Consider the following 12,124-nt stretch of genomic DNA (forward strand, 5'->3'; position numbering starts at 1 on the left):
GATCTTTTAACTCTCTTTACCCCCCCGAACCCACCTAATCCGTCCCCTCTTTTTTTTTATTTTACTTACTTTGTATGTTCAGTGTAGGATTACATGAACCCCCCCCTCCCAGGGATCTCAGCTCCGTTGTGATCTGCACCTGACCGAAGACACTCAGGTCTCAAAATCTCCCGAGGGCTTGAAATCACAAGTACTGCTACGGATCAACATAACAAACCACTCCAAAGGAATATGAATACGTTTCCGTTTCTGAATTCTTTTTTCTTTCTTTTGATAGAAATAATCTATTTTATTTGTGTTCAGAGTTTTTTATGGTCTATTGTTTTTGTATGTTTGTTTGGGGGGGAGGGAAAGGATTCCTACTGTAGACTATATATATTTATGAGTTTGTAAATAGTAAAAAAAATGGAATTGTGGGTATTTTATGTGGAAACGCCTGGTTCTATTTACTGCGTATGAAAATCAAAGCTCAAGTCAAAGGCTACACGTTAGCTCTACTTGCAGGCAGCTTTGTGGGGTACTGTATGATTTGATTTACTTTGTTTTCAACCTGTTTTTGTTACCGAACCTCACACTTTGGTACCTGTGACAACGACTTGGCAACTCCAGTTCACGTAGAACCTGTGCGTGGTTGAAGCGACTGTAAATGTGGTGAAAGTAACTAAGTGACAGTAGCTTTGTCACGTTGTGCAATTTGTTTCCTTAAGAAACTCCAGTCAGCAACAGAAGGCTGACTGTCTTTCTTTACTCAATCTTATCCACAGGGAATTGCCTATTATTTTTTTTTATTTACGTGCTACTCACTGCACACCTCATAGGTTGAACACAGTTTTATCAGAGTGACATAAGAACCATTTCTATGTACCAGATAAAGTATTTTTATTTATTGATATCTATTGCCAATACAGAAAAACAATAAGTACAAAGACTATTTAAGAACTACGGGGAAGCAAACTGTTTGATGACTGTCAGAAAAAGTAGAAATTTGGGTATCACTTCATTTTATGGTTCTATAATTTCCTTTTAAACTTTTATGAAGTGTTCTGGACAGAATAATATGACTTTGATTTACAATATAGAAAAATTATCCTTGAAAGAATCAAGCACGTAGTCTTTGTGCTAAAGAGAACCAATGACTTGCTGGTTGTAGCTTGAACCGCAACATTGTATTTAATGGACGTCGTCATCTAACTCTGCCAGTGAGTGAAAAAGTGAAATTCCCAACGAATATGTAATTATTATATTTATTTTTAATACTCCATTTTGGCCTGTACATTAGTCATTAACACCTTCAGCTGATCTGACATAAGAAATCAACGTGACGCTACGAATTATTTCTACTTAATTGTTGTGAAGAATAACAATAGAACTATCCCCAGGGGATGGACTTCATCACATTTTTCCTTCCAGAAAACATGACAATTAGTGAGAGATTACTCAGAAATTATGGACCTGTAAAATGAAGCATTTCTCAAATTCATATGCGATCAACTTATCATCTGCTCCGTGATACCGATGGTCTGAAACTGACAGTGGGGGGGAGGCCAGGTCAGCAGCAACACCAAAGCCACCATGTAAACTGTGTTCCTATGTATAACCGCATCGAGCATTTCCTCTTGAGTAAAATTGGAGTTGCCAAGTGTTCAATACTTTTATGTATTCTGATAGTTCTAGTTGAATTACTTTGTTGCCTCACAAACATGTCACTCAAAGACAAGATCCTCACATGGGGAAGTGCCTTGACATTCAACTTTACGACATCTTTCTCATGGGCAACGGATGTTTTCAGACTCTGGCCGTAAGGGTGGATACTGGAGCACGGGGCCAGTTTACTGGAGATTGTCCCTCTCATTGGCCAAATTATCACGTGGGTTTTATCTCGATTCCTTAGTCATGGCTACATCGATCCATTTTGGTAGTGCGGAGGAGGCGGAGGTGGATGAGGAGGAGGAGGAGGAAAACACGTGTTTATTTGCAGTGGACAGAGATCAGTGGATAGGGCTGGCTGATCCGAGCGTTCTTTGCCAACCTGTCTGCTTCACGGTGGCACTTCTACTTGTCTTAGAGTTAACTTTAACTTACTATGTGCAATTTGAGCTGATGGATACACTGCGCAGATCAACCTCAAAACACAATCTAAGCCAATGGTTTGGAGTGATGCCTATAAATGTTGTTTCTTCTTCTGTTTACTATATGAAAAGTGTTAATTTGCGCTGAGTTTACTTAAGGATACATTTAAAAAAACAAATAATGTGAATGTTTACAGTATATGGTTTAGTTTTTTTCTGCTACTCTCCAAGAAAATAATGACTTGTGGGCATTTTGATTAAGATAAAATAAAGCACAATAATTTTATGGACTCCTGAATGATTTGATCTCTAAACCACAAAAGCTATAAAACATTAAAATAAATTGAAACAGGTTATATGCAGTTCAAACAAAGACTGAGGTTCCCCCCTCACAACACTTCAGCTAAATAGACCTGAAGATGTAATCAGGTAAATTATTATAAAAAAACTACCATCAATATCGGTAAATTGTTTTAAAATCCCTCCGCATATTTAAATAATAGGATTATGTTAGATCAAAAACTAAGGAGCTCTTAAAAATCAAATAGACAGGTGAATCTAAATGGACATTTATTATTTGAAAAGGTTTTTCAGAGAGATGAGTGAAATAGTTTAGTCTTTTAAATAAGATAAAACGTATGAACCGGACCCTTATTCCATAAAAATCATAAAAAATGTGCACCAAAACTTATAAATGTGTTGTACTCTCACCTTTCTATTTTTACTTGATTTAGTAAATATTAGGGTGAGGTGTTGGCCTCAAACTTCTCAATTATTAAAATGATCCACCCTTGTGTCAGTGGTCTGGCTCCAGTTTGTGTGGAGGTAAAGCAGCTCAGCAGCTCAGGAGCACGGAGTGGTTGCACCTGGCAATTAAAAAAAAAAAGCTCCAGGAAAGGGAAACTATTGTGCGTCTTCCCTGGTTCAGCCAATGACATTATCCGGTCCCTAGACGGATTAATATGCATTCATCAGCATTCACTTTGATGTGATGAATATTCCTCTGATAACAAATATATCCTGACAGAGACACACATGAATTTGAGCAGCTCTCTTTCTTAGGACACTGCATTGGCTCCCATTTTCAATCCAAAACCATGTCGCTTGTCCACATATTAACCCTATATCCAGGGTTAAGCATCAAACAGCAGTTTTAAAAAGTGAGGACTGCCAAGATGTCCTCAAAAAAAAAAATATATATATATATATGTACAAGTACAAACACGTCCTCTCCAGTCCTGGATTACATTATGTGTAATATCAAAGCTTCACATAGCCAGAAAAGACAGAAGGCACATGACACTGCAAATGAAAAGCACTTCTATTTAATCAAATGGATTACACTTTATTGGGAAATTAAATAAAACAATGCAATGTTGTGAGGGAAACATATAGTAAAATTGTTCAAAGTGTTAAAACTACATATAAAAAATGCAGATAAAAGAGAATGAGACATAATTGATCGTATATATATCTGACGGTGAGAAACAACTAATAACAATAGCAAAAGACTTTTTTGGGGGGGAGGGGGACGGGGGCATTGGGGGACTGACAATGAGCTCAATCTATGATCAGGATATTTATTCAAACGGTAACTGCAGTGGCATCTTTGTATGGCACTTAATGTACCATGTGTCACAAAATACAAAGCTCCAATCTGTTGCAGAGAGACAGAACCTGGTCCGGGAATTTTGCTACTTGTCAGAGTGCTGAGGGCGAAGCCTGCAGATTCAGCAGAACTAAAACACACAAAAAAGGGAAATTAGTGCACAGATACAAACTTTAAACAGCTTTTACAAAACTGCATTCTGACAATAAAGGTTTTATGTAGGCAGGTTTTAGGAGCTAACAGCTAAGAAGCTGAAAGCTCCTGGAGAGGAAGAATCTGTGGAGCGAGAATTGCTTCTGCTGTGGCGCTACAACAACACAAACATGAATTAAAGTGTGAGTTTGTCTCTAAAAACTGAGCCAGAGTGGATTGCTGACATTGCAGAGGATATTGAAGAAAACACTTAAGTCTTAGATGTCCAGTTTTTCCCTCTGGCCTTCTAATCAACAGACCAAAGAGGTGCTGTTTGTCTGTTAGCATCGTTACGCACAAACTACAAAACTGATTTCATTGAAACTCAGTGGAAGTTTGTTTAACGGGTGCTTTAATATTGTGACATGAGGAGTTAACCTCAGTGGTGCTACACGCGCTCTCAGTGCCTCTCTAACTGTGAGTGTGATAACTGCCAAGTTTGATATGACAGCACGACCAAAGGATGTGTTTTAGCAAGTTGTTTTTGTTAAAAAAAGCATCATCATCATTATTACCATCTGACCTTGGCACCTTTCCACAGAGAAGTTGTTTAGCAGTTAAACCATCCATCCGCATTATAGAGGGTGGAGTTAGATACATGTTCAATAATGTAGAATGGCTCTCAAAGGATGCTATAAAAATTGAATTGCCATTAATAGTAAAAAGTTTCCTCACCGTTGGGCTTCATGATTCTGACAATGAAATTGTAAATCGTGTATGTATGTGTGTGTGTAAGTGAGTTATATGATGGACTCCATCAGAGTCGACATGTTAACCAACACAACATACCTTCCATCGATTTCCGCAATCATTGCAGAAGACAAACGTGGTCATTGGCTCATCAGCACTGCGAGTTTGAACCTGGGAAGGATGGTAAAAAAATGCACAAACACTTAACATATTTCTGCACCAAATTGCACATTCCATGTTGAGTACCATGCAAATATTAATAATAATCACATGTTATTATGTTATTGTAACTAAACAATGTACATAAAGTGGATTTACTTTATCTTTGACTGGTCGGACAAATGGTAACCAGTTTTAACAAGGGGTGAAATAAATGATCCACCTCACCAACTTTGTGCAGATTTCTCAGAGTAGATGTTATTTCTTGTTCAACCTATTTCAGCACCAACAAAAACACCAACAAAGTTGCCAGCTGCTGCCACAGTAAAGCACAGGTGGTTTCTTTACCTGTGTGTAGGTGCAGCACTTCCCCTTGCACTTGCCGCAGGTGAATAGATCGGTCTGACAGCCTCCAGTCGTGGCCATCTGGTGGTCCCTGACCGCTTCTTTGGTCAAGTTCTTCCTCATTTCTTTCAGCTCGTCACTGGCCATTTCCTACAGAGGAGTACCAGGTTAGGGTTGTGCTTTTAAATCAATAAAAAACTGTTACTGTTTAAACAGAACATAAGCAATCTCATGCACAATCTATGACATCGCAGGGGAGAAAGACTGTGTTCCATGTCTGTGATTATTAAAAGGTTCAGTGTGTAAGATTCAGGTGAACGGGATCTTGAATGTAAAATAATCATGGGATGTTTTTACTTGTGTTTCTCTTCTTAATTCTACGAATTGTTGTTTTCTTTACCCTAGAATGGGCCATTTAGATTTAAATACCTTATATTTACGTCCTTTCTACGGAGCCTGTAATTTTTTTTACAGTAGCCCAGACTGGACAAACTAAACACCTTTGAGTTTTTATTACAACTAAAACTCAAAAGGTGTTCTGTCATGTTTGGAAGGAGAGGATGAGGTGAGGGGTATTCAGCTGCAACATGCAACTTCAAGCTTTAAGATTAAATTATCAACAGCAACTCACCTCAGCCGTCATCCCAGCCATCCGCTCGGGGGTCACACTCCCGCATAACACAGTCCTCCTTAAATTAGGGTTTTTCATATCCTTGAGATTTGAGATCCTGCTCCGCACACGGCTTTTGTATTTCGGGTCTGTGTTCTTAAATTCTTGGAAGATGCGTGATAGCAGGTCAAGGAATTTAGTTTCAGCAATGTGTTAGTTATACTTAATCATTAAAAAGAACAACACAAAACTACACTGATAAATACAGCTTTTAAGTAAATCAGTGTTCAAATATTAGGCGGCTTATCTGGTTGATTGATTACCTGAACATTAACACAAACATTTAAGTAATGTTTTTTACATTTTCTTTTCAAAATAAAAAGGATATATTCCTCGATCTGTGCTCCAAGTTCATCACAATCACCACCAATGGCAATATGATCATCTGTGGTCCGGGCGGGAAAACAAAATGCAAAGTATTCAGTTAGTCCAGCTGATTAATAGAAACCACAAAAACAGATATAATATGTTGAAAATGTATTGAACATAGGATAAAAAACAGGATTACCGCCAGTCTGCAGAGCAGCGGCCAGCAGCTCTCTGCACTTGACCCTGATGGAGTCAGAGGTGTTGGGGGCACGAGGGAAGGTGTGGATTAACGTGTTGGTGGAGAGGTCGGTGGTTTCGCTCTTGCTGCTGGAGTTACTGCTGGAGCTGCTACAGGAGCAGTAAGAAAAGTTCATTAGGTTACTAAAGCGTACCAAATTTGAAAAAAAAGGACATGTTGAGAAAGTGTTATACAAATACATTCCATAGCCAACTGTAAATGGCAAACTGATGTACGAAGCAGTTCTCATTACCTCTCCTCTTTTGCCCCTGGGCTTCCCTGCGAGGGAGAAACAGGTGTCGTTTGCTCTTTCCTCTTGTCATCTGAAGCTTTGTCTCCACCTCCAGGTTCATCTAGCATTCAGGTGATAAAAAAAGATACAAGTGAGGAGAACATCCATGGGAGAGTGATACAGGGCGAAGCCAATATTAAAGTCAGTAAAAGCAATACTTATGTATGCTTCACAGCCGCATAGCTCTGCAGTAAGAAACACATTGCCTAGACAGCTCTCCTTAAGTTGTTTCCTGAATTATTCTGTTGTGTTCCTCAGACTTTCTTGATAATATCTGTTTGGAAAGAAGTGTCAAATTGGAACATACAAGATGTTTTGGCTTTTGGACCTAAATTGATGAATTTGTGGAAACTAGAAATTGTAGAAAATAATATGTAACGTGGAAATTATGCAGCAATGAGTCCCTCGTAGGAACTGTACCTGGGAGATTATATCTAAACCACTTCGCTACCAACCTTTCTATTCTCAATAAAACTGGAGAACCTGTATTTAACTCTAACATGAACATAATGGTAGATAACATGCACATTTCAGAAAAGCAGCAAAAATAACACTTAAGAAACTCCAGAAGGACATTTTTGACAGCACGTGTACACGGACTATTGACGAATGTTCAGATTAGGTTTTGACTTTACAGAGCTGATATTTATCCTTTACAAAAAGACATTTGATTGGCTCTGATAGACCCGTGCAGAAGAACATGGGACATGAAATATATATACTTCAGAAACATTACACATAAGAAAGTAAATTACCCAAAAGCTTCTTCCACGATTTGATCAGGGATTTCGCTAAGGACGTCACCTCATCGTCGGTGCTCTGCTTGCGGATGGCGTTAACGGACATCCCGATTCGGGTAGACTGTGGAAAGACATTGAGGGGGGGGGGGGAAGACATGACGTTAGAGCTTCAGGGTTTGAAGGCAGAGCGCATCGATTATAAGTCTCAAGAGACAAACGAGCGAAATCACCTGCAGCAGCTCGAGAGTCATGGGGATACTGCGCAGCTCCTTCAGCAGATCCAGAGCACCGGCCTGCAGAGGGACACACACACACACACACACACACAGTCTGGTTTACAGTCTGACCCTTCTCAAAAGCAACATTTCATGAATATGTCAACAAGGGCAAATCACATAGATCCTGCTTCCATTCAACAAGACTTAAATTTGATTTATTAATGATTCACACCAACAATACATCTACAGGTGAACTACTTTGGTTTGCCGCTCAACTGATTATTATTATTGATAATTCATCAAGCCCCAAGAAGATAACAGAAAAATGTGATGACTTGCTCTGACGTTAAAATCAAATGCAGTAACTTACTGTTTTGGAGCTTTGGTGGGACATAGTGGGATATTTACATATGTAACTTGGGGATCTGTGTAACTGTTAAAGTCTTTATATACAATGTTTTGACATTTAAACGATGCTCGACAGGATGATTAATAGATCTCTGACATCATCCTTACCTGCAGCGCCATTATTATTGTCATTACACCACTTGAGCTGTGACACAGTTCCCAAACCAGTTTATTTACTTAATACTCAGCAGCTTCCAAAGCATAACTTAAACCTGAACAGATAAACGTTCATGTCAATGCTTCTTATCTTCAAATGTCCGCGTCCAGCCAAGCTAGCGAGAACCAATGAGCTGCTATGTGGCTAGCCGCTAGCAACACAGCGGTGCCGCGAACATAAACACACCGGAGAGCTAGCTGTTAGCGGCTAACATTAGCAATGGCTACTGGGTGCTGCTTAATGTTGGCAACAGTTCGGGTGTGAGGGGGGGTTAACACGTGGTTGGAAGGGGCACGCCGGTGAGGAGCAAGCTGCGGGGTCAGCTAGCTCAACAAGCGGGAGTAAACCGCACCACAGCCCGCTAGCGAAGTTAGCCTCGCGGTGGCTCTGCAGGTAAACATTCATTCTGCTCACCCCGTTCTTCTTCTGCGCCATTTTATCCATCTTCTTCGCGATCCTGATGATCTCCTCTTCCTCCTTCTTGCCCATGTTGGCGGATGCGATGTGGAGCCCCCAAAAAACAAGAACCAGGGAGAGAGCGAGGTGGGAGAAAGACGGTCCCCGACAAAAGAGCACGGTGCTGGGGGAGAAGGCGGCGGAGGAGGCGGCGTCTGCCAGGCGGACCGACCGGGGACCGCCGCTGTGGAGCAGACCGCACCAGTCGAGGGACGAGCAGTCCAGGCGGAGTCAATCGAGGCGGGAGAGCTCGATTCCAGAGGGAGCTTTCTGATCTTGTTGATCAGACCTGAGATCAGAGAAGAGGACTCCGGGTTTTATAAGCACGTTGAAAACACTACTCCATGTTTTGTTCTCCAGGAACTAGCTTGTTCTCCTGCCACCCAAAACAAAGCCCGGGTTATGGCAATACCACTTCCTGTCGTCAGATGTTGCCCGAGTGCCACCTGCATCTCTGCCTGGATCACAACGTGCTTCTCAGATGAAGACACGTGGGTCTCCGGTTCCACCTTGTTCACCCTGGAAAGTTGTAAATAGGAAAAGGATTTAAACGATCTGTTGATTCATGGGATTTATCCGTGAGCTTTTTTAATGATTGATTAGAAGTGATACACAACATGGGTGAAAGGTGACCCCAGCTCAGTTTTTATTTTTTATATCTTTGCACTGAATCAATTTCATCCTTCATTATTTCAGGTATTCACAAATTACTGTTATTTAGAGAAGGGTCAAGAAAAATATCATGACAGGCTCCACCTGGATCACTCTTCACATTCAGCCACAGTTAACAAGAATCAAAACTATATTTCAAATAAAAGAGGAAATAGAACGAAAGGCTACTTTTATTGATCAGATCATTACACATAGCAAGTGCATATTTTATTTTATTTTAAGGGATCTCAACCCAAAACATTGATTTGTGTTTTTGTTGGAGCACGGATAGTGTTTGCACTCATTTGGAATAGAAGCTGTTTTAACTCCTGTAAATAATTTGTGATTGTTATTATTATCAGCAATTTATGTATTATTCAGTGTAATTAACATTCAAGGAAAGAGCTTATGTCTCGTTCAGGGAGCCTTTGGTGACCTTTCGATGTAGGCGCGGCCGAGAAGCAGCTCAAACCTGTGACCTTTGAGGAACTAGGCCATGATGATGGCACACTGTTGATCCTGTACTTCAGTTATGTGCTACTGATTGACTTGCTAATTTGGATCTTGCTAATCCAAAGATCAGCATGTGATAGTACCACCGTGTGATTTAAGGTGAGACAATCAGCTTGATTTATTCAGCAAAAGGAATAATGCATTATTGAGTAGAGTAGAATATAAATGAAACCCTTTATTGTCACTGTATCATGTATATTATTTACGAGGTAATGTACAAAATTCGGGTCGGTACTCGCGTTGGTGCATTTGAAAGTAAAAATACAAAAACCCACACACGCAGGTCCTGTACGACAAATAAACAAATTCAAAGGTCCTGTGTAGTTAAAGAAAATACAAAAGGGAATGTATAAAGATAATGAAAAATGTCAAATAATATGCTAAAATGAATATTACCTTTCACCCCTTTGCCAAAACAAGTGGAAAATGTACCTATATTAATCATACTCAAACATTCTGTAATGGAACATGTCCTCAGCGTGACCTGCAAATTCCCTTCAATCCCCCCACCAGCCAGTCTCCCTCTTCCAGCCTCTCACTACATGTGTCAGTGAAAGGCATTAGCAGCTTTTACTCAGCCAGGGGCAGTTGATAATTGACGCACTGACTGGTAACTGCTGTCTCACCCTGTGATGCAATTAGATCATTTTTCACAGTTGGTCGACCAATCACCATCTTCTATACCGTACAAACTTTTGAATATTCTGTGTTAATTGTCCAAGATTGGATATTACACTGCAGAGAATTAAACATTATGATCTTATTTCTTACTAATTACATGCAGTGCTTAACTCAACAAGCACAAATACTGATGTATCGTGGGTCCTGAAATCCGATGGTGGATTTTAAATACCTGCTCTGAGGTAAAAGTGCTTTCTAAAGACCTTATTCTGCTTCATGCTGTCAGCAGCAAGTGCACAAAATCTTTAACCTAATCCCTATTAGGCCAAGACGTCTCAAATCAGATTATGCAGGCCGCCTGCAAATTAGAAAGAGTCCAAGCCACCTGAGGTATCTGTTTGGAGCAGTAAAGGTTCCTTGATATCGTTTTACCTGGACATTTTTTTATACCTTACACTTAAATCATTTAAAATTAGATTTCCTTTCAAGGTACAAAAAAAATGCCACATAGAATTGTCCTAAACCTCAAGGGAAACATCATCCAAACATAATTTTAAATATTATGTTGATAAAGGTCCAACAACTGTTTTGATGTGGTGCAGTTCTTCAGTGTGTCTGATAAGTCTAACCTTACTTATGTTCATATGCTGATTAAGTGTGAGCAAAGATTAAGCAAATTGGCCGTGATGGTGCATGTCCCAAAATAGCCCACGGCCGCAGCTGAGAGGCTTTGACCAGCGCTCGGAGGAATAACAGACGCACACTTTCTGCTGTTTTAGCCCCTATATCTATGGTGAAATGTGACAAACACGGTAAGGCCCTCTCATTACATCTTGGTTTATGTGTTTGTGTGCGTGTCGGTTATTTTCAACATTTCCTACAGGGTGTAGTTTGTCTGTCGGGTGTCTGTGGCCTTTGTCTAAGACCGTGTGTACAGTTCCTTAGACTTGTTGTTCACAGTATTGTAAGTGGGTAACTATTGTGAGTATATTGAAGAGTAATGTGTTCTGGGACAGATTTTTTTCTTTCTATGTTGAAGTGTTTATATACTGTGCATGTTGTAAAGCCTCTTTAAAGGCTAAATAAGAGTCTCTGTGGACTATGAGACGTTATCTCTGACGGACTTTTCTCTGTGTATAAAGGCCCAATGACAGTATGCAACTATTATGCCAACATAACAGTTTAGGAAATTACTTTACTGTACGGGAATTGTCAAATATTCTGTCAAATATATAAATGAAATTTCCATTGACAATTGACAATGCATTTTATTAAATGGCACGTCCCAGGTTTTATTTTACATGCACCGGTATGTCAATGTAATTATTTCTTTTTGAGGATTGTTGTTCATGCAGGATATATAAATATATTATCACCAAATATAAGCAGTTGTTTTAAGGCATCTGAGCCTCATATGTTTGTAAGCAATGTTAAAATATTAAATATTACTACTTTATTGTAAGGACCAGCTGAAAATGTCACCCTTTTAAATGTATTGGCTTCATCAAAACAGAGAGAATATTGACCAGATTGTTGTTACTGAATCAGATTGTTTGTTAACAACAATATGGTCAATGTACGGAGTCAATTGTCATTCTATACTCTTTATTATATGTGTCTGTGAGGTCAAAACCACAACTTGATATATGTAAATCCAAATAATAAAAAATCAAATCTGCCTCTCACACTCAGCAACTGCAATCTTGAATGGTGGCAGCTTGTGGTTTCCTTATTGGCATTGTGGTCATCTTGAAATTAATAATTCATGATTGCCAACAGACTATATC

The 12,124-nt window shown here is 39.5% G+C and overlaps 1 protein-coding gene across 2 annotated transcripts; it reads right to left on the minus strand.

Moving 5' to 3' along the window:
• Positions 1-3,378: 3,378 nt before the first annotated feature.
• On the minus strand, positions 3,379-8,936 carry tcea1 (transcription elongation factor A (SII), 1). 2 transcript variants are annotated; one of them, XM_061084115.1, is made up of 10 exons: positions 8,511-8,936; positions 7,544-7,606; positions 7,329-7,434; positions 6,535-6,634; positions 6,243-6,388; positions 6,063-6,119; positions 5,696-5,850; positions 5,068-5,214; positions 4,660-4,731; positions 3,379-3,808 (listed from the first exon to the last, which is right to left on the minus strand). In XM_061084115.1, the coding sequence occupies exons 1-10, from the start codon at positions 8,583-8,585 to the stop codon at positions 3,800-3,802; spliced, it is 930 nt and encodes a 309-aa protein (XP_060940098.1). In that variant the 5' UTR covers positions 8,586-8,936; the 3' UTR covers positions 3,379-3,799. The 2 variants fall into 2 exon arrangements, with proteins under 2 accessions (XP_060940098.1, XP_060940097.1); XM_061084114.1 differs by having other exon boundaries at positions 6,243-6,391.
• Between the last annotated feature and the right edge of the window lie 3,188 nt (positions 8,937-12,124).

This window comes from Limanda limanda, chromosome 13 (assembly GCF_963576545.1).
Source record: "Limanda limanda chromosome 13, fLimLim1.1, whole genome shotgun sequence".
NCBI lineage: Eukaryota > Metazoa > Chordata > Actinopteri > Pleuronectiformes > Pleuronectidae > Limanda > Limanda limanda.